This window comes from Aythya ferina, assembly GCF_964211825.1.
Source record: "Aythya ferina genome assembly, chromosome: 5".
Lineage (NCBI taxonomy): Eukaryota > Metazoa > Chordata > Aves > Anseriformes > Anatidae > Aythya > Aythya ferina.
In genome coordinates, this window is record NC_140301.1 from 29,497,983 (window position 1) to 29,521,802 (window position 23,820).

The following is a 23,820-nucleotide window of genomic DNA, read 5'->3' on the forward strand; positions in this document are numbered from 1 at the left end:
GCATTCGCCCCAGATCCAGGCATTCAGATACATCTTCTGGCTGTGATGCTAAATACAGAGTACGAAAATCTTAAACTAACAGAACAGAAATATTAACCTTAATTAAAATGGTATGCAATTAATTACCCTGTTCAGAGCTAGAAGTGTGTTAGCAGACAGGTACTGTGTGCCAAGTCTGATATTACACTGTGTGGGGTTTAGCACAAACAGGGCTGGAACAGCCCATCAGAACCAAGATGACTAGCAAAAAAAATAAGCCTGTGCTGGCACTAGGAAAAGAAGGTGTTCCTCGTAGCAAGGTAATGACACCATTGTTCTAAATACCTGTTCAAAATTATCCGAAGCACAAAGACAAGAACTCCAGACCTAAAGATGATCACTTTTATAACAGTTTTATTCAAGTCTGTGTGCTCTAGTGTTGAGACAAGGCCTAGATCAGCATTACACTGTAATACAATAATTTTAGCCATTGAACCAAGCCTGCTTGGCATCCTTGGTTTACAATTTACAGTACATCCAAAAAAAAGCAAAGAGAAAAAAAATCTCAGAACGCCAACAACTTTCATTAGCTCTTTGCTTTGCTTAAATATTGTTCTATAACATAAAATAATTTAATACAAAAAAAGAACTGTAATCCAAATACACATAATACATTGACACAGAACAGAGGAAAGATACAGTAGATTATGCACAAGAGTATTCAGTTGATGTGTTACCTACAGTGAAACAAACTGGACATTAATATAATTTAACTATTTAAGCCCAAGAGGGTCAGAGGCAACAAGGCCGGGTCACAAATAAAGCTTTTTAAAAAATAATGCAATCTTATTTTCCCCTAAGCTTACTGCTGTACAGAGGTTAAAGGAAGGCTCCAACAAATCACTTCATTTGACAACATTTCATCACACAAACAAGAAAAACTCGGTGGCTTCCATTAGTTTACTCAACTCTGGGGTACGTTACCACTTGCTAACGCAACTGCTTCATTGCAGGTTCTTCAGGCAAAACACACCCTCAGGTGCTACTTCCATAGCAAAGACTTTTGAACACCGTGAACAGAAGAGAAGACGTACAGGAGGTCTCCACAAAAGGACTGAAATACTTAGCATCGTAAGATGAATCCCAGTCCTGCAGAGTTTGGAGTTTCTTACAAAGTACCTAACACGCTCCACAAAGGAATTTCAACACAAGCAGGAACTATCCCATACCTCAAAAGAATGGACATGTGGGCATGATCTTACACTGGGTGTAATCTACTCACCTGGTTCTTCAGATTTACAACATTGTACCTAGGAAGTCAGGTCACTGATTTTTGCAGCTGGATTTAAACAGAAGCAGGAGCAGATCCACAATTAATAAGGCAAAAGAAAGACGTAGCTTATAAAAAGAGGGAGGAAATACATTCTCTGGCTTAGAAATTCTTGGACTTTCAAAGCCACAGAAGAGACATTGTTAAAAGCACAGGTAGTTTCCCTGATTTTTCTACCACTGTTGCCCTCCCCACTCCATATAAGCCTAAGTTACGCAAAATATCTCCGAAATTCCCAGCTTGTTCTGCATTTATAGCAAAGCAATCATACACACCAGCACAAAATGCTGGGCCAACAGCTGACAAACGAGAACCCAAGAACCTAACAATGGTGGTGGATGCTGATCACTATCGAACTTGTCAGGTCTGTCCATCAGCCTGGAAGGATGCGTTTTTGAAATGGAAAAACAAAAGTGAGAAGAAGCCTCGGGTTTAACACCAGCATTTGTATGTACAAACTCCACACACCACTCATTGCCCCTTTGCAGCTAGCAATCTGCTAGTGCAGAAGCCATTGCTCTTTCCCTCCTGTGTCAGAACATTCTCTCAAAGCTTCCCTTGTTTATGGTTAAGAATTAGCAGTCAAACAGGCATGGCAAATGCAGGCATGGAAAGGCCACACGAATCAGAGCAATCAAACCCAGAAAGCTGTGAAGGAACTTCCTCTGACGAAGTATGGAGGCCGGTCCTTCACCATGAATCTCTACAGACACCCCAGTTCAGATTAGAATAGCTTTGCTGACTTGGGGTCTCGTGTATTTGGACCCAGATACATTCCATTGATTCCAGTGATGTTTAGTTATGAGATGAATAGCTTCCTTGAATTGAGGCCTCTTGCCCTTCTAGTTAAAAGGCAGTGCCCCAAATACGAATTTTTACTACTACATGTAGATGTTCTTAGCTTTACATGGTTTCTTATTAAAACTGACAACTATGAGGGGCACTGATTTTAAGCAGACCTAGGTATATTCTCCACTTGGAATTTAGCTGTCTCTCCGACAGACTTATGCCGCACAAAAATGGCTTTTACTCTCTGTAAAGAGCACTGGCCAAACTCAACTGCTCCACTGGCAAACACTGGTATGCTTTGTTTTTTATTTTTTATTTTTTTAATTATTTTTTTTGCTGCTGAGTTATTCTGTACAGCCCACGATTTCTGGATGTTACGGTTGCCAAGATAACCTTGAAAACAGCAATGGCAGAACTGATGCAGTAACATCTGCTTTAGATGCAGAGTGAACAATCAGCTCAGAGGTACTAGCTGCCCTATTCAGATACAAATGCTAACCGTGGTGACATTTCAAGAGCTGCTCACTAAAGCATGCAAGACAGAAATACAAGCCTACTATGAATATCTGGGCAATCAGTCAAGAGAACTCATTTTGTGACACAAACTGTGTCTGGGAAGAAACATCCCAGCACCTTACCCCCAAGTTGAGAAGTGGCCACATCTATGAAATTCCAGAAAAACCCAAGGAAAAAGCTCAGTTCACCTCCAAGATCAGTGTGCAACTGTGCTAAGCTAAACAGTAATCAGAGATGCCATTTGTTTTGAAACTCAGTGACAAGAAACCAATTACAAGGGTTCCCAAAGAACTTGATTATATTCTGAAATCTCATGTTAGCAGCATTCTTATCAATGAAGCCTGAAAAAGCACTGGTATGTCTTTCTGCTCCATTATAACCTCTGCTACTAAGAGAAAGCACTAGGGCATGGCTAGAGCAATGCTTCTTCTTTCTCACACCCGTGTCTCTCCCCCTCCTGCTTCAAGGCAAGAAGGTTAGTTTTACCCAACCTCAGCATCTGTTCTCAAGAAAATACTAAATCAGAACAATCAAGGTAGAACAAGGAGACAGTGCTAATCACTCCTAAATAGCATAAATAAATACTTTATCCTGGTCTTATGCTGGGGCTTCAGCCAACTACTTTTAGAAACAATGTGGGCTCTCACTAGCTGGAAGCTTAACTTCAAGCATGGACAAGATCCTAGAAAAGTACTTTAGGTAATGAAGGAACATTTTTCCTTAGCATTATTATTTTTCAAGTAACTTATTCTAAGCAACTTCTAAACAACTTTGGCATTCCTTCTGCAGATCTGGGCTAAGCCTCCATTTGTTAGCTGGGCTAGGATCTAACTGACCCATAAGCTACAGACCCGAAAGCTGCCCACTTCAACCTTATAAATCCACTATATTACACACTAAAAATGTGTCATGGTTTTTTAGTATTAGCTATATCAGACTGTCTGCACATTGTTAGCATTCAGACATGAGAACTACATTAAAATCAAATATATTAGGAAAACAACTGCGAATACAGGAAAGCAGGACTGCATACAGGTTCACTTAAAGAACACAAGAGTATAAAAAAATCTGTTTCAAAAAACATACTTTCCCCTTTAACAGCAGCAGTGACCAATATGAAATCACCACCTTTCCACACTGCAGACGTTCAGCTCTTCCACGGGTTGAAAACCATCAGGAAACATGCCCTCTGCCTTGTCATTTACTGTTTATTTTGGAGACCTACATAGTAAAAGCAAGCATAACCTTAACTTATCAACCTGAACTGCTGGTTTCGTTTTTCCATTGGGAATCTGAGTGCCAGAGAGCCAAAAACAAGTGTTTTCCTCTGTCCTCTCATCATTCCAGCCTCAACTGCCTACCTAGAACAGTTCCCGTCAAAAAAACACCAACACCCTTTTATCCTTTCTTCACACTCCAACTCTACAAATGAGGTAGCTCAGGGTAAAATAAAGACAACCAGAAACAAAGTCACTACACAATCCTCAAATTCTTCTTTAGGACCCAACTTACCTATGATGCCCAGAGATTACCAAGCAGCTAGTATCCTCTATCCTCCAACTGTTTTACTACAAAAGAATGATAATTTTACCCATGTATTGGTTATTTTCTGTCAACTTCCACCTTCACTTCCCCTAGCTGTGTTTTATGTTTCTACCTTGAAAATATTTCAGGTCAAAGAACACCTAAAACAAGTGTTGTTTTCTGCCTTGGGCCCCATAATATTATAGTACCAAGAATTAATAACTGATTAAGATGGGAAAGGGACAGCCACTGAAATAATGTGTTTAGAATTCTATCCAAGAGATAAGGAGAGCTAATGACAGCGCACTTGTTTCCACAGGGGTGTACGCAAGTCAGCAAATAGGAGGACACAAAATGTTTGCAGTGCTGGTGTTTGGCCTGATGTATGATAACACTACAGTACTGAAAGCCAAATCCAAGAGTTCCCTCCAAAAAAAACAACCTAAGGCCCTAGCAAGGATGCATGTGAAGCAGAAGGCACCTAGGAATACAGATGCACCTAAATTACACATAGGTGATTCACAGGCTTAAAAAAGAGCAGCCCCAAAAGTCACACTCAGTAGGAAAATGATGTTCCTGGTAATCATTTGGAACAAAGGAAAAAGTTTGTTTGTTTTAATGTACAGAAAGAGGTGAAACGTGTTTCTTGTATACAATGTTGATGAAGTGCTGAAGATTCTCTAGTGGGGAAAAAAAAGGATACTTGTTAGGAAGGAACAAGAAGACTGGTAGCTACTTGAGATCCACCACCCAGTCACCAGTGGGAAATTACCTTATAATCAAGCACATGCTTCTTAGCTTGGGAATGAATGTTTTTAAAATACAAAAATAAAGCTGATGTAGGCGATTTCAGAAGCTGTATTCATCTCTGACCAATGGCAAAGCTGCTTAAAAAAAGCTGAGCACGAGAAAAAACAAAAGCAAATGCACATTAACACTGCAGCATGTGACATTCTACTAGTGTGTTCATAAGAGGGAGCAGCAAAATAAGCTATAAATGCATTTCAGTACTGCTTTGTGAAACTGTGAAAGCAGAGCTGAGGAAACCAACACAAGTCCTTCTTAAGACTCTTTTGTTTGCTAACCATGATAAAAAAAAAAGAAAATCTAAACCACAATACTGGATATAGAAATAGAAAAGTGATAAACATCTGATTAAAAATACCTTCTCTCCAGCTAGATACAGGACCACTGGCTGTCCTAACCACCTTATTCTAGTCTTACCATAGTAAACTTAAAAGAAAAACACAGGAAGGCATTATTTCTTAAAGATATCTTAATTATATAATGAACCAAAGGTTTAGGAAACCTTAATGTTATCCTCCGTGACAGCATGAGTGTGTTTTGGTTCTGTTTGAACATACACGCTGTACTTATTGCTGGTTTGCAACTGTATTTTAACACATGCCTCTCCCCTCAGTTAGTATCCAGTTTTACCCAAATTATAGCCTTAAGTGAGTTATAAATACTGAAGCAAAGCAACTACCCTGTAGCAACATGGATCATATATCTTCATTTCCAAATATAGATTTCTTTGTTTTATGTTGAAAAAACTGAAGCTAAAAGGAGGATTTATATCACTGTGCAAGATACAACTTCCTATTTGCCACAGAGTTGAATAGTTCTTAAGAGTAGTCCCAAAATGCATGGAAAAGCTTAGAAAGCAATAAGCATCTTTTTCCAAGAGGAAAGGTTTCAAAAAAAAAAAAAAAAAGATACTAGCTTAAAATTACTTACAAAAGCAACAAGCTAACACTGAATTTGGGGATATTATATTAGGTTTGGTTCTATATATGTAATGGGTCTCCAGTTCCCATATTCATCCCACAGAGATGAATTAAGTTTCAAATAAAAGTTAGGTAAAAGATAGAAAGGTGGCTCATGTTAGGAGGTTTCCTGTCATTTTCTCCTTAGTAAAACACTCCAGATGGTAAAGACCTTTCTCTACTCAACCATTACTGCCTCACCTTCAACAGAATGAGAGGTATCCAGTTTCATGACAATCGAAGTAACATCTCTACGCAGTATTGTCCATAAAGTCTTAAGATAACAGCATGCTATGAAGAGGAAGGCAACTACTCCCGTTCCTAGAGGTACAGAAAAATACTTCATCATAAAAGCATACCAAACCAGAACAGGTCTTTCCACATCAATAATGAAAAAATCACTTTGAAAATACTCATTTTGTTAGAAACCCATTACAAAAAGAATATTTTCATTGAGGTTCCCTGCCCCATACTGAATATCAACCCACTGCAATAATAATCTGAAGGAAAAAAGATACCTATAAAAAGTTACATTTGCACCTCTGAAAAGGATCAAAGGAGATGAGACCTCCTTGATGGCAAGACAGAGCATTGTGCAGTCCATAGGAAGCAACAATATTACAAAAAATCCATAACTATTACCGCCTTAGTTTTGACACAAAAGCTTTCTTCTCTCTACATGTCCCACATTCAATTTCTGTGAAACCAGTAGAAATTTAGTAAAAAAACTGTATTTTTTTTTTTTTGCATTGTCACTACATCTGTGCTTTCCCCTCTATTTTACAGGAAAAACAGAATACAGGGATAGCGTATTTTGAAGGGTTGGCAAAAATATTCTAAATTCCTAAATCAGTTACATAAATTAGTGACATATATTACCAACGAGCTATTTAAAAGAAAATACATATGTATTTCCAAACTTAATTTTTTTCACAGCAACAATCTTACTACTCTTAGTATCAGTTACAAAATGTCATTTCCTCTTTGTGAGCCCTGTAATTACTTTAACACATTTTATTCCATTCTTTTCTCATTGTTTTAAAAACAGCTCAGTGGTTTTGTGATTTTGTGTTCTCTTTTTCTGCTTCATAGCAAAAAAGTGCAACTTATTCAGGTATTTAAGGAAAAAATGCATTTATTTTTATAGCAAGATTTTCACCATCATCTTTCTCAAGAACGCTGCTAGGAAGGTGTGTCAATAATGAAACTTTTGTCTCACTGAGAAATGGGAATACTAATAACCAGTAAAAAAAAGATCTGAGCTTCCTGACCGGCTCGTTTCTTCTCAGTACCTAGTGGGCTATAGTGAAGCACTCTTTTGGGGATTTGGGGAACCTCGGCACCCACAGCTGGGATGGAAAAATAACAAACAGATGAAGGCAGGAGAGAAATCAAGCCAGGATGTCATGCCAAGATGGATATAGGGAAAGGTTCCGCCTGGCTTTAACATGCGCATGGCCTCAGCTTTCAGGTTGCATACAGTAAAACAACTGACAACTCTTTGCCTTGAGAGCCCTCTGCCTGTCAGAGAATATCCCACCACTTGCTAATGCCTACAGCTTTGTTTGACAACAGACACCTCGTGCCTGACACCTCAGGTTAGTCCAGGGATCGATCACAGGTGGAAGACTCATCTATGGGTTGATGCTCAAAGAGACTACCTTGTTTTATTTCACATGCTAGATTCAATTAAGATAACTGCATCATCCGAGGAACATTTGGAAAGCATTATGATCCTACCCAATCATTCTGGCAGCTCTGGAATACGGAATATCTAAACTGGAAACCCTAACCTGGATCCTTAAACCATGTCACCTAGCCTACCCAGTTCTTTTGCTGTCCATTTGGTGTTAGGGAAGATGCCCTTCGGAACCAAATACTTCTAACAGGTTAGCTACACACCACCTTCACCAAGTGATTATCTAAAAGAGAGAGAGAAGGAAAGGATTTTGTTTCTTCTTTAACTTTCCTACACAAAAGAGCTATTCTGGATGATGTCTTCGGAGAGCAGAGGCCACTTCCTATGACTTTTGTAGTGACACTTCTTGCATAGAAAGCTAAACTCTTCAGAACAGCTGATCCAGTTTTGCTTCAGACTCTCTAGAAGGGTTAGGGAGACCATGAAAACTCAGTAGTTTTAATCTCTTGCTTTAAGTCCCTCTGACCCAACTTCTGACCAGGCTTCTTTCCTTGAGTTTGTTTCTATAGCACAATGGAGATTAACCATCTGTTTGTGGGGTTCCCCTTCCCCTCCTCCCTCAGGTTTAAGAAACCCAAAATGCTTAAGCCATACGTTTAACACAAGTGCCAGAAACATAAGTTTTCTTTTTAAAGTTTCTTAGCCCCACACTAGAGTACCTTGCCTACGCAGTCAACTGTCCATCCAGCTTCAGCAGCCATCGTAACATCACCTAGGCTAATGCTGGATCATTCAATGGAACAGGCAACAAAGAGTAATTCTGCCATAAAACAAGTTTCATGGAACGAGATGAGCAAAGAAATGTGACTTTTCTCTGTGGTAACATACTGTATTTGCTTGATAAGAGGGTGCACTTGACTAATGGCAACATGCTGGGTTTAGCCCTCAGAGAGAATTAAAAAATCAACTAAAGACAATACTTCCCCACACATGCTGGTTTTTAACATAAGGTTGCAAACATCTGAACAATCATGTTGTCTGTGCTGCTGCAGGAAAGCCTTCAGCTACACTGCCTTCACTACAGGGATAGACTTCCCTAATGGGGTGGGTGCAGCACTGGCAGCACCGTCAAGTCAGTCATTTGCACCCGAGTGGTTAGCAGATTGGCAGAATGAGCAGAGATCTGTACAAAAAAATGAACAGATACGCTGCACCCTGCAATAAAGCAGACTACCCTAATCATCTCACGTAAAGGCCACATCCCTAATGTATGATGCTGAAACTGGGCAAGAGTGAAACTCTCATTAAAGTTGTAAGATAGACTTGTTGGGCACAGACACACTTGCAGTCTCTAAAGAAAACTGTGATCACAGGCACACCTTAGTTGTGTGACTTCCTCCTGCAAGAGAGGGGTCTGTTCCTTGACCAGAGTTAGGAGTTTCTACAGATTTAAACAAAAATGTTTTACATGTCTATAATGCCTTCCACGCAAAGATGTCAAAGGACTTTATACAAATTACATAGGTCCCATCCCCCCCCGTGAGGTAGGTATTAACCCTATTATTTACAGATGGGGAAATTCAGGCACGGAGAGGTTACATTATTTGCCCAAGGTCACACAGTGAGTCAGTGACTAAATAAGACAGAATCCAGATGTTCCGATTCCTATTTGCACAATCCAACTACTAACAACACAAGTCTCAATTTCAAAAGAGCCTGCAACAAATATCAGTGTGCACAAGAGCAGTCTTGGGTTTCAAGGGCCACTCCTTAAAAAGAGTAAGAAAGGAGGAAGAACAGGAAGAAAAAAAGAACGAAGGGACATAACTGACTTCTGCAAGCCAACACAGCTTTAAAGAAAGAATTCCTGCCAATTCCCTTCCCAAAGCTGATGCAGCTTGACTATGAGCCTGCAAAACAGGGGGAACAAAAGGAGGCTGATGGAACCAAAGCTCAAAACAAAAAAGCAAGCTAGAGTGGTCATACTATTCCCCTTCATCATTTTGAAAGCAAAGGGTCATGGAAAAATAGGGCTGAGAGGGACCTCAAGAGATCAAAGTCCATCCACCCCACCTTGAAGCCAGGATCAACTTATCTACTCATTCCCAACAGCCTGGACTGCTCTCAAAGACCTCCATCGATGGAGATGCCATGCCCTTCCTCGGCAATCTGTTCCACTTTGCACTAGCACATGAGCAAAACGGGGCAAGCAAGTGTTAAGATAGCTATTTCTGCTCCTTCAGTGGGGACACCACGATTTCCAGGCCTAACTAATGATACATTTTAGAGAAGGTAGTCTCCAGATAACAACTTGTTTCTGTCCTGGAATCTTTGGGAAAATAAACACTGGTGTCTGCTGTATTATAGTACTTGAGTTTTGAAAATACTGATTAATACCAGGATAGATACCAGTATACTTACTGCAAGTGCCAAATCCTATAAGGTCAGTAACAAAGACTTTGATATGATAATTTTAGCTTACTGCAGATACAAACTGCAATAAGAGGACAGGGAAGACTACAGAAAAACCCCACAGCAAAGGTCAGCAGCTTTGAGTTGCTAAGTTACATCCAACTGCAGACAACAATCAGGCAGTCGAACAACATCTTCAGCAGAGGCAGCACCATATGATCTCCGCAGCATCCCTCCATCTCATCTGTCTTCAAAGTGCATTCTCAGTGCAAAAAGTAGGAGTGAATTTAGAGAGGCTTACTGTCCCCAGTGGATTTCATACTAAGACCAGAATTCTTGCTTGAGTTCATATGCTGCAGCTTTGTGTGTGTTAAGTTCACTTCTGCATAGCGGAATGGTGCTGTCCTGGCTCTGCCCCTCAGCATCTATGTCCAACAGTGTCCGCTCCTCTACAGGAAGACCCACCTGGAAAGGAAGCAGTGCGGGAAGTCCGGGTCTCTCTTCCACAGTGCTGCTGCTACTCGCAAAACAAGAGTCCAGATTGCTTGGAGTGTCAGTACTTGAGCTGTTGGCAGAAGATTCACCCTTGGCATTGCTGGGTGACACAAACCACCAGGGATCGAGCCGCTGTCGGCTGGCTGCGGGACGAGGCCGAGGCAGGAACTCCAACGTCTTGGGTCTTTCCAGTGTGGGGTCCTGCTGTGCATTCCATCGTCTCGGGGTTGGAGGAAAAACAAGGTTGGGGTCTGGCAGGCGAGGGACCTCATTTGGATCTCTACTTGGACTAGGTGTTTTTAATACACCTATCCAAAACGGAGAAGGTGAAAGAAGAGGGAAACATGTTAGATGTCACTGCTAAAAGGTTCCAACAGATCTTATTGTATGTACACTGTGAAAATATTCTGAAAGCAGAAAGCCTCCATTCAGAACCTAAAACCTCCACATCTTCAAGACTGAAGCGAATAACTGGTTTCTTTATTCCTACATCATTCTCAACACATTGTGGAACACCTGTTTCATTTGCCTAGCATAGGCAAAGTATTTTGTTCGTTCCTGATTTGTTTTCTTCATCCTCAGAATGGAGAGCATGGATTTGGCCTCCTATCAGAGGTGAGGACTCTCTAAATCCTTTGGAGGGTACTTTACCATTAACAGCTTGAATGGATCAGGGAGACACTTGCACAGCAGGATGTGCGACACCTGTTTGCAGTGAGCTGGACAAATTCCCTGGAAGAGTCATTTAACAAAATCTACTGCGGACACTTCCTGATTTTGTTTGGTTGTTTTTAAAACACAAGATAAACTTTCATTAGAATTTTAATGAGTATTCTCGGCTGCATTAACCCACATTTTACTGCAGACTGCCTTTCAACAGACAACCTCATATTTTGTTCTACCATTGGGAAAAGTCTAATTAAATCAGGCTTTAATTTCATATTCTAGTCCTCTTTTTCCCTAAATTACTAGGGCAGAAAAACAGGAAAGCATTTATTAACTTATCAAGTCACAGCCACTCCTAAAGACTGCAACAAACAAAACACTACCTACCTAGGAAAATCCCTCTTGCTTGCAAAGCAATAAGAGCAACAGTGGCTCAGCCCCACACTACTTTAAGAGATTCAGTCTTCACTACCATAAAGATTAGAAATTATGCTTTGAAATTATAACACCAATACAAACAAGTGTATAAAGGCAACAGATGGAATTCTGAAGAACTTCTAAAAATGAACAGCAGTTGCACCTTGATATCATCTTTGTCTAAGAAACAACATACTCTACCTCACAGCATCGTGAAGCAGAGTTCCTTGGTGTAGAGATGATGGAACAGATTGTTACTGCATTGCTCCATTCATTATTTGTGTAAAGACAGCATCCACGAGCCCTTCTTGTGGACTGGCCATCACCACAGATGCTGTATAAGCAACACGTTTACTTCCTAACTTGTAATTATACTGTTTGGGCCCTTCTTCTGAAGAGGAAAAGGAAGATGGCTGAAAACCTACCTGCTCCCAGTGCTCCAGTTAAACAGCTACTGGAAGGGCATCCACTGGTTGGGCACCCATTGACAACTAGTCCGGTCCCTTTGATGGCCCCATCAGAAGGTGTGCGCCTGTGCCCGCCTTGCTGGGTGTGGGAAGAGACCGTCACATGCGTGGGAGTCAGGGACTGGTTGGGGTCTTGTTTGAACCTCTCAATCTGGACATTGACTAACGGGTTGTTAATGGCTGGCAAGGGAGCCTTGACCGTCACAGGGCTGACAGGCATTTCATACACCACAATCTCATCACTGTCTGAGCGCAGCAGGGACCGGGTGGAATTACATTCGGAAATGGAAGACAGGGAAAGAAGGGTGAGGGATGTGGATGGCTCGCCTAGCAACAACATGGGCTCGTCTTTTTTGAAGATTTTTCGGGAAGGTGGGCTAGTGCTCCTGCGCGGGCGTCCAGCTCGCTGGAAAATGCTATCACGCTTTTTCTTCTCCTCCTTGGGTGGCTCTGGCTCCTCTTCAATCAGCAGCTGGCACTTCCCTGCTTCTAGCAAATCAAACCCCAGGCCTGCAGCAGCCAGCACCGCTCCACAGCCAAGCAAGGCAACCTCACACCGTTTGTGGTGGGAGCCACTACGTTTGAGGCTGTTGGTGGGTGTCAGCTGTGGGGTGCTAGTAGCAGAGTTCACAGGAGTGGACTCATCATTGGCATCACTAGAAGGCCCATCCCAGTCTTCATTCTTCTGAAATGGGATGCAGAGGTATGACTGGTTGTGCCCAGGTGAAGGGTGCACTTTGCCCTCCCCATTAAGACATTCGCTGTCTTCATCATCTGAAAATCAAACACAAGAAATACTTTGCATTGATATAAGATTCATGGGCAAAATTCCATGTCTTACAAATACACATGAGAAACTTCTTCTCAGAAGATGCAACCATCCTTCTCTTCACAAGCACCATTCACCAATTGCCAAACACAAACTACTGTCTCCAAACAGGTAAGCCGAGACAAGTAGCTGGAAAACGCTATCACAGTGGAAGTTACTGGCTTGCTGATCTGTTCAGGATCAATTAAGGAACAGCGTATCAGAAGAAATCCGCACTTCAGTTATTAGTTTGGGAGTCAGGAGTGAACAGGTAGGAAAATGATAAGGATCTCTCCCAGCAAGTAAAGGTGTAACCATACTGCTCACCTAAATATTAACAGCAAATGAGTTGAAAGGTAACTTGGAGTTAAGGGGGTATTAAGAGAAGCTTGACAGATAAGAAATGCAAGAACAGAGATGAAGAAAAATAAAATCCAGAAGGAGGAAGTTATTTCACACAGAATAAAGAAAAGCCAGATGCCACCAAAATGAAAACACTGCTGTAAGATACCAGGTAAAGGTCAGGAAAGGAAAAGTTCATTCAAATGTGAACGGAAGTGGAGATAAGAAGCCCAGGGAAATCCTTTACCCATCTCCGCTAAGCTGGTGAATCCTGGAAAAGCAGGTGCAGTTCTCTGGATCTTCCCTAGGTTTGGTGCACTGGATGACCACTGTTTGTATCCTTCTACCAGAGCTTTTAGACTGAAATAATAGAAAGACAGGATAAAATGTACAATGCTGACAATAACCTTTCATTCCTTCCCTCTATATTCTCTACTGCTCTATTTAGGTCATGCATGTATCTACCTTAATTATGTAGACTTAAGGTCCTCCATAGCAAGGCATTTTACAACAGCTCCCTCATTTGTAATAGCATAGCTGCCAAAAGATCACTGCTGATAAACAACAGCTATGAATGAAGAATAATACAAAGCACCACTAAAGAAATTAGATATTTTCATTTTAAATCAAGGCAAACCTACCATGGCAAGTACAAAAAGCGCTCAGCAGGAGGAGGGAAAAAATATCTACAAAAACATTTCCATGTGAAATACAAATAAACAATGAAAATCAAAGATAACTTAATGGGAATGCAAAACACTGAAGTCATTAAAACAGCAGAGTTAGATGCCTCTATATTATAAGACCCAACACTTTCCCTTAAAGGAAACACTGCATTCAAGTACAGGCAGTTAAAAGCATAAGCTACAGATTATGGAAAAATAGGTAACTAAACACCAGATATCATGCCATTGCTTTTTAGTTATAGACCAAAAAATCAAACCAAACAAATAATAAATAAATAAATAAATCCCTGCTTTCAAGTCATCTGAGTTCAAAGGCATTTTACTTTGCACCTGAGCTCATTAGTAGTCCCTATTCATAGATCTTCATTATCACCATCCTATTCGTTCCCTGCAATACTTTCATGACATCAGGAACAACCACAGTATGTTGCACAATTTTTTGAGACATCAACAAGTCAACAACATTTTATTCTTCAGTTAATGTTCTCTGAACTGGGTTATCTACGGTGCCTTTCTACAAACTCCAACATGAAACGTGTCAGCGCTGGCGACAAGCCTAAAAAGCACTTTGGGCAGTCAGCACTTGAAGTGAAAGGAGACAAAAATATCCATGTATAGTCTGAATGATCCCAACTGGACATACTACAGAATCTCTTTGTCACTGAGTGAACTGAAAAATTAGTAAGAGAGACCTCTTGTAGCTGCGTGACTAACTTGTATTGTTCTTTGAAAAGAGACAGCTTGTATACACTCTTATCCTCCTTTCTCTGTAAGGGAAGGATTGTAATGAACTCTCTCATGATTCTAATTTTTCACAAGAATCATTCTGCATGTCTAAGATGACTTCCATGCCAGGATTTCAAGGTTATACATACTCGGTATGTATTTTTTCCTCTATTCTCTACCTAACCGGGAAGCCATGCTTGTCATCAGACAAACAATATCACTATAGCAAGGTCACAAGGTTTAAGCTTGATTCAGCATGAGTTCAGTTGGTTGATCACCATTCTATAGACATTACTTTTCAAAAGTACTCGCTGTTTCCAACATTCTGGAATAGTTTTAGATTTCACTAAAAGCAGCATACACAGGTCTCACTCGTCTCCAAAGTTCGTCATTTTCCCACCATTAATCGTTCTGGCATATGCAGTACCCTGCCATGAACTTGAACCCAGACAGCACAGTACTGAGTCCTACTTGTTGAGAAAGACAAACCACATGATTTTACAATTTTGCAATTTATTCCCTCCACACTACACTCAGCTATGTAATGAAACACTACCAGGAGACCCTGAAGACCTGTGCAGAGGATATCCTTGAGAATATGCTACAACTTTCTGCTGCTCATTACTTCTTATGCTACTTTCTGCTGCTACTATTTCTTATGCCCAAAGATAAATGCAGAAGGGTGAATATTGAGTCTAATCAATTTGTGACTTTACTTAATTATAGGTAAATTAACTCACGCTAGAGAATCTCACAGCAATTGCTGTAGTGTAATTCCTGCCTAAACTTTTGATTACATCCTATGGAAAATACATTGAAAGGGATGGTAAAGATGAAGATTCAAGTTGGCTTCATCACAGAGTTGCATAAGCAGATGGAACAGCAGCAGTGCTGTTACCAGCAGTGTCATGGGGAAAGCTTACACTGGACTTTTCTGTGCTAAGTTTAGCTCTTTGATTAACTTTTTATCCCTATTCTCCCAAATCGGACAAAAAAAAAAAAAAGAATAGCAAGCACTCTATCAACCAAGGTACTAATATTTACTGCAACCCTATTCCTTTTCAATAATCTGAGTCTGGCATGAAGTCAGTGAGAAGCAGCAGTTCATTGTATGCTAACCACACTGCCCTCTCAGTAACACTATCATATTTCAGATACTTTGCAAAATGCAATGGTCTTACAATGCCTTCCTCGAAAAGGTGGTGAATAGTACAGATCATCACAGTTTTCAAGAGAACAGGATAATTTTAAGAGCAGGCACAGTTAGCATGTACCTCCTTTTCAGCTGTCTGTACTCAAAAGCAGTTCTTCAAACTGCACAGGAAGGACCAGAAAAACAGAAAAAAAAGATTTATTCCCCAAATTCTAATTATTACTTCAAGGCAGAAGTGTTTCTCTACCAGCTTCACTAATCTCCTGACCTTTTTATTTTTTGAATAATTAATGACTGTAAAATATAGCATGTTTTAATTCTGAAGAATGCAATGCTCTGTCTACAGTACAGATAAAGCACAGGCAAAGAAGTTTCCTCCACATTGCCCTGTTAACATATGTCAAGAGTACTGCGAATGAAGAAGGTGGTTCACTGGAATAGAATAAAATAGTTCAGTTGTAAGATCTTAAAAGATCCTCTAGTCCAACTGCACCACTGACCACTTCAGGGCTAACCAAAAGTTAAAGCCTATTATTGAGGGAATTATCCGAATATTTCTTCAGCACTGAATGCTTAGATTAAGCCCTCCTGCAGAATACTGCAGTGGTGATACATTATATAAACATCTATTTGCTAAGAGTTTCACACCTGAGCACATAATATTAAAGAAAAAATATCTTATTAGTTACCTTATTTTCCCCTGCTGAAAATATGGCAAAGGTCAACCTATCAATTTAGCTGTGGAATAAACTTCAAATTCCACTAAAAATCACGAGGTATTGAAACCTCTCATGAGTCTTAGATCATTAAAATATTCCTCTTTTTTAAGCAGCATTTCAGCAATAATCTGAGGATGGGTAGAAATAATTCACAGGGGAAAAAAATGGTGCCATAGAACAAGAATCTACAAAAAAGGGCCAGGTGCAACTCACATCTCTGTAGAATATCACTTTTAGGGCATATTCACTGAAGGTACATGTGTCCTTTAAAAAAGCTGGAAAAGACGATGTTTGACTGGCTCTACAGATACCTTTTAAACAGCATCATGGAATATCTTTCTAAAAATCATAGTTGAGAATTGTAAAATAAGTATTTGCAGATATGATATGAAATTACAAAAAATTGAGCCTGAAAATAAAGAAAACCTAGAAAAGAAATAGTTTTACGCAGCTAAGGAGCTGTGTAAAAGTAAGTTTTACTGCTTAAAATAACACGTAAGGTAATAGTGGGCAGCAAAATCATCAGGTCTGCACTGGATCTCTAGCAAAGCAATGAATGCAACATGGATCTCTGTTTTGGATCTCTAACTCCTCAGGCACAGCACATCTGTAAGCAGAAAAGTGCTTGCAAGAAGGCAGGCAAATCTCCTGTGAGCCAGCTCATAACCAGCTTCAGAACCTGGACACCAGCCTGACTCCAGGCCCTCTCTTCTTACCCATCTTCTCCTGCACCTAGCTCCTTGTGACAAAGTGAGCTTGGTCCCCACGTGCGCCCTTTCTTCTTCTGGCCTCTCTTCTCTTCTTCCTCTCCTTCCTCCTTTGGAAAGACTGAGTTTCGTCCCCATGTTTTACTGCTTTCAGCAGGAGTCACTAAACAAGTGGGAAAAACAGAGAGAAAATGGGGAAAAAAACAGATAACCAAGTTGGTCCCAAAACAACACAAAGAACACAGGCCAGAAGAATAGTAACTAGTGTCCAGTTGGGGTTCTTCCACATAATTCTCAGCATGTATCAACACTAATCTAACAACCAGATCCCTTCAAATTACTGTAGACAGGCTTTATGACTTTATTTCTCCACTGGTTTCCCTTTTAGAAATACCAGTTTGATACTAGAAACACAAATGTGACACTATCTGATACAAACACTACACATCCGCTAACATTCCGTTCATACTTCTGGTACACATTTATCTCCCTAATTCTGTGTTATTATGGGAACACCATTTTCATGGCAACATCTTTGTTTTTCTGTCCTTCCAGCAGTAACTTAATCATCTTCAACTGCGTTTCACAGATCTACTCTGCAAATTTAGTCTTCTAAAGATCAGCCTGTACATCCAAGGAATGTATTTTCTGTACAGTACAGCAGCAATCTTTCAAGAACATAGGTGAGGCTTAGACTCCAAAGAACACAAAACCCAACTCCCCACTCCCACTTGCCAACATACGCTATTTTTCTCTCTAAATTCATACATGCAGGGCACAAGGCCAACATTTTAGGAACATTTTTTACAGTCCTGTCCTAGATATGGAATCTTGGCATCTTACCACGCTGACAGACTGCACATTTCCCAAATTCAATACTACATTGAGCTCCTTACACTGTATGGCCCTGAGTCTGGGAATAATGGTAGGACTTGCAGGAGGGCTGGAGCAGCTACTGATCAAGCTTTTCCTTTTATCCATCGTTGGAGAAGCCTGCACAGTGAATTTATGCTGGAAATCTGTTTATCAAAAGAAAAGAATTCAAAACATAAGCAGAAAGACACAGTTACATTTTTTAAAATATAAGAAAGAAGAATAAATCGTTTATCATAACCTTCAAAGTGTGAAATTTACAGGACCCACGTAAAACTGTGTACAGCTAATTGCTGCTCATTTTTCACACAGTTCCTTCATGACAAAGACATGCTCACAGTCATGAAGACACTCTGACATACCAGATACCTCAGCAGTAGCTAACGCTTCTTTCAGGGTTGTGTTAGAGATCACTTGTGTGTTGGGTTCACGTATGAACTAGCTGTGTAGTGCTGTGGTCTCACAGCTATTAAGATGGTTTTTGGTATTATTTTTTCTCTTTTTTTAAGATTCCTGCAGCAAAAAAATCCAGTAGCTTATGGTTTCTGCTGCATTCTGTAAAATATTCCCAAAGCAGCAACGTACTTTTTTTTTTTTTTTAAAGAAAAAGGTACAATCTTTATTAAACTGATCATTTTGAGCTGTGACATGCTAAACTGCAACACACTATACTGCAACATCAACATTTTTGCTATGAGCCATATACAGCCTTTCAACTAAAAGTGTAACGTCTCAAATTCACTTTTTTCCTATATACTTTGAACTGTTGCCTTTGGGGAATGCTAACAAGAGCATCAAACTTAGTTTCTTGATGCCAGAGGTATTTTTTCTCCCAAAGTACATCCAGTACTTCCTAATGCTAAGTGTCAACACAAAGGAGGCACCAAAGTTACAGGTTTGCTTGTTCCTCCCATTACACCTGACATTGCCTGCATCACCAACCTGAAGGCAGGCTGATATTATTGCCATCTTTTAACTTGAGCCGATTCTTCTTGAACTTCCCCATGCGTTTCTTCACCCGGGGCTTCTCCTGACACAGCTGGTGGATGATGATGTTGAGTTCCCTTTCCAGGATATCAATCTCACGCTCTGCTAGCTCCTGTTCCCGCCTTCGGAGCAACTCCTCATGGTTCTTCTGTTCAACAGCAGCACGAGTCAGCTCTTCTTCCCATGTGCGAAGCTCCTGCAGGGAGATCAGAAAGAAGAAAAGAAAAGCTACCTCATGATCTGGGCATTTAGACTACTACTACCCACTCTGAAGGTACAGCAGCAGTGACTTATGTTCACTGCACTGCTAGCACCACTGTTTAAAGGCTCAGCTGAAAGCCAAAAACCTAAAAATAATGCTAAAGAACTCAGCGCTTGCCATTCAAGGCCCTTCTAATCAGTATTAACATTTTGCATTAAAATTTCTTCAAAAATATACGTCCAAATTCTCTATTCTGTGGTGAGGCCACACCTGGAGTACTGTCCCTCATTTTGGGCTCCTCAGCACAAGAGAGGCATGGACATAATTGAGAGAGTCCAAGGGCCACCAAGATGCTGAAGGGACTGGAGCACCTCTCCTATGGGGAAAGGTTTAGAGAGCCAGGACTGCTCAGCCTGGAGAGAAGGCTCAGGGGGATCTCATCAATGTCTATAATTACCTGAAGGGAGAGTGCAAAGGTGACAGACTCTGCTCAGGGGTGCCCAGTGACAGTACAAGAAGCAATGGGCATGCACATGTTATTCAAAAAACACCAGTATTCAGAAGCTGCCTGGGCATGGTCCTGAGCAGCCTGCTGTAGGTGGCTCTGCCTTAGCAGCAGGGCTGGACCAGATGACATCCAGAGGTCCCTCCCAACCTCAAACACTCTGTGACTTTGTGAAAAGGCACTAAATCCTAAATTTAACGTCATGACAAAAGATGCTGGATATCCTGACATGCACATGTTTTCAAGTACCACTGGAGAATACCATGTACACGGGAACCGATTTTGCAGTATTTATTTTTAACTCTGAAAAGAAGTAATCCTTACTTTCTTGTTCAGTAAGTACATATGTTAGCTTCAGTATTGACTTAAACTGTTTAAAAATAACCTTTCAAAGCCATGCATCATAAAATAGCACAAAACCCAACTCTAACATAAAAATCAATAAAGAAAACATTGTGAAGAGGCCATTCCCATCAGTTTCCACCAAGCATGGTTGCTTCTCAAGCATAAAGAACCATATTGCAAAGTTTTTGACCTCTCCTTTGTTGAGGAAATGAATCAACTGAAATGGTCCTTGAGATCTCAAAATATTTTGCTCTTCTCACTGCACTCCTCTCACCACAAGCACAAAAGAATTCAGCACTCAGAATAATTATCTCCAGCTGGCTACTTCCACCACAGAAGGTAAAAAAAAATAAGATGAAGTTCAATTTGAACTCATTTTGAACTCATCTTCAATTCAAAAACAACTTCAATTTGAACTCATAACATCAGATAGATGTTTATTTTTTAAATAATTTCATTGTTACCTGTGCCATCACTACAAAGGTACTCACGGGGTGAATAGGATATTAAATCTCTTTCCCCACTGTTGTAGAGGAAAACAGTACTCATAATATGAGAGCAGTCTAGATACTTCTGTTTTTGTCATCTGTTTCTCTGTTGCAGTTTCTGTTTTTCAAGAACTGTTCCAACACATTTACGCTAAGGGACCACATTGTGCAGCAGGGAAACACCTATTACCTTTTCTTTTTCCTCCAAAATCTACTATAGTATATGCATAGAAATGTTTTAAGAACTATTTTGGGGCTTTTCTCCCCTAAACTCAAGATCATTCCCCTCACACACATACCTCCTAAACCCAACTTCTGAGCCTAAATCAAGTTGGGTGTTAAAAATAAATGTTTTCAGGTGAGAGGCAGCTAACTACAACTACTTCAGTAATAATTCCACTGCAGTGCTTCATTCCAACATCTGCACAGTCTGTAAGGACCTTAACGCAGATGCAGCAAACTGCATTTTCTTTCTAACAGTATTTTTGAAAAACAAAACTTCATCCTCTTTGCTTAACTTCCACTCCTTGAGGCTGATGATCACAGTTCCCTTTATTCCTGCTAGGACCTTCATTCCCTGCTATTTACCCAAACGGATTTCAGTTACAGCAGCTGTTGGACCATTCCCCTATTAGCACTCATGTTTATTACAGTTAACACACTTTGGCTGTGCCCACAGCCTAGGAAACACAAACCTGACAGAATCAAAGATGCAATGCTTGCTGGAGTATATCATCTGGAATTATCCCTCCTATTTTTATTAACAATTATTATTGGAGTTCTTCATTAAGATACCGTAGTGAAATAATTATCAGATATATTAAACAATGAAGACAACTCATCACAGCAATTTGCACAGCGTATAATGGACACAATACTCACCACAGTATTGAGCAGCAGCTAAGGATGCAGCCGTGTATTTAAAGATGCAGACATGTATTTGACTTATGATTCTACACTAGTGTGCATCATAACCTGCTATTGACACAAGGACTTATTACAAGCTGCAGTAAAGCATAAACAAATCTAGTACTGGGATGCACGAAACGATGATCCCTGTTTGAATGATGAAATAGAAGAACTATAATCCAGAGAACATAAGCAAGGACTTTTTTTTTTTTTTTACTCACCTTTTCTTTGGCTCTGAGCTGATCAAACATCTCTTGGATCTCTTGTTTCCAGTCTTCCTGCAGGGAGTGGAAGGAATCTTTGGGCATTTCAAAGAAACCAGACTCTTCTATGGCAGTGAGATGGCCTAGGATACTGGTAAAGGAAGGTCGTGAGTGTGGGTCAGGGTTCCAACAATCTAGAACAGGACAAAGACAAGCAACTATTAAGCATCTCTTAGTAAGAAGATTTGAGACTATGAGTAGTACTTTACTGATCCCCAGTGGCTGACAATGGCATGCACACTGCGTTACTCTTTCTTATTTCTCACTGTCACTGACTATTCACTGATCATAAATCAAGTACGGAATTCATGCTTTCACGCTTATACAATATCCAACATCACTTAAAATTTTGAACTACCTGGTTACTAGGTTGTATTGCAATAAAGCCTCAAGTAAAACAGAGGTTTACCAATTCTACAGTTACGTTTCCAATTTTGTATAAAAATTAGCATATGATTTCCTTAAATACTTGGCTTTAATTTATATGTGCTTAGCAAAGATGATATTCAAGACTCTCATACACAGTTCTTTTAGCATCCTTCCTCTGCGAAGTTAACAGCCATATTGTAAAAGAATATCTATCAGAGCTATTTCTAATGCTAAGCTGAGTCATTATGAATCTCCCACAGAACTGCAAAACTCCTGCAAAGCAGCCTGGGCATACTGGAGTGAAAATACTGGGCAAATTGAGTGAAAATAGGAGGTTCAAGTAAATAATGACACCAAATAGTACATTTATGATTCTTCAAACTATCCAGAGAAAAATGATTGGGATTTTTTCTTTTGCTTTTAAGAGAAACCATAGATAAACAAGCTTTTTTTTTTTTTTTTTTAATTTACAATCTAATGCAATCAGTGACTTACCCAATTACAGACCTCTAGAAATACAGACTTTTTGGTTACTCATTTGAATTGAACATTGAGAACAGACATGGAAATAGAAAATGGTGTGGAATAACATCTCCATCTATGAAATCATTAAGATCATGTTTTTAAAAGCTACTAGGTCAAAATGTGTGACTTTGCAACACTTTTGAGTAGGATATCTGTATTCATTCAGTCTTCTAACTTCAGCCTTATTTCAACTCCCGTAGCAAATATCACTCCCTCATTCTATATTGTCCCATGTTGACCCTTAACACAGGTTCTTGTTCAACATATATCTTTAATTTACTTTAGTACTGCAGGATACCTACATGACAAAGTTTGACAACAAGGAAACAGGAAAACTTAACATTCAAACACTTTTCGCACAGCTAGGGACAACAGCTCTGTGAGTTGGAGTAACTAGTACATGGACCTCTCTCAGTATGCTCATACTGTACTATCAGTGCTCTAAATGGTCACTGGATTCGAGACATACATTGCTACGTTAGGAAGCAAGAATTATAAACTTGTTCTAAGGTTTTCTAGGCTTTGCTGTTGGGAAAAAGGTAGCATTATTCTTAATTTCTGGCGATGTCCTAAGAAGTACGCACTCATCATTTCTATGGACTGAAACACAACAAGGAGCAGCTGTAATTAAAAAAAAATAAATAACATTTTGCAAAATCTGTGCAACTGCTGAGGCTTGGTTTTGCAGATCTTCTCTGCTTTGATTTTAGTGTTACTGACATTTGGGAGCTTTGTTTTTGAAACTGCTGGTATCAAGATGCTGGTATTTAAGTATCTGATCAAGTTCCAGGAGGCATAAGCTGGAACACATTTGTGTTTATGGATTTCAAATTGCTTCTCTTATCAAAATAGAGAATTGAGGATATTAAAGAGTGCTCCCAAGGTCCCCTGCTGCTGACCAATTAGCAGCAACGGGTGATACAGCTGGACTGTCAGTGGCATAATCCCTACCCCTTTAGCCCAGGTTTTAAGCATGGCAAAGCAAACATGACCCAAAGTAAAACAAAATGCTGCAACCAGCCAAATGCATGAATGAGTGAACAGGATAACTACGCAGGTGGCCCGTGGCTTTTATTTTCCCAGGCCTAGATCTGCCATTATTTGCACTAATGAGGACAGTCGTAACATACAAATCTTTTCTGTGAAGAGGGAAAGTTCAGCTTTGTTGTCTCAGTGAAGACCACCAGAGCAGTAATTCAAAAGCAAAAGCAGC

General features: G+C 40.0%; 1 protein-coding gene across 5 annotated transcripts in view; it reads right to left on the bottom strand.

Annotated features, from left to right (window-relative positions):
- The window catches only part of MAP3K9 (mitogen-activated protein kinase kinase kinase 9), a 79,360-nt gene that overhangs the window by 21,402 nt on the left and 34,138 nt on the right, over positions 1-23,820 (bottom strand). For 2 of the 5 annotated variants that reach the window (XR_014693770.1, XR_014693771.1), the window contains exons 5-11: positions 21,672-21,847; positions 18,957-19,197; positions 18,038-18,160; positions 17,151-17,304; positions 13,398-13,510; positions 11,959-12,774; positions 6,106-10,758 (exon numbers count right to left, since the gene is read on the bottom strand). Coding sequence is in view for 2 of the 5 variants with exons in the window: in XM_084521669.1 (XP_084377795.1) it covers positions 10,277-10,758; positions 11,959-12,774; positions 13,398-13,510; positions 17,151-17,304; positions 18,038-18,160; positions 18,957-19,197; positions 21,672-21,847 (2,105 nt within the window). In the remaining 3 variants the exon portion in view is untranslated. Of the gene's footprint in view, positions 1-376; positions 10,759-11,958; positions 12,775-13,397; positions 13,511-17,150; positions 17,305-18,037; positions 18,161-18,956; positions 19,198-21,671; positions 21,848-23,820 lie in introns of those variants that run through there. The other 3 variants (XR_014693772.1, XM_084521670.1, XM_084521669.1) reach the window with 3 other exon arrangements.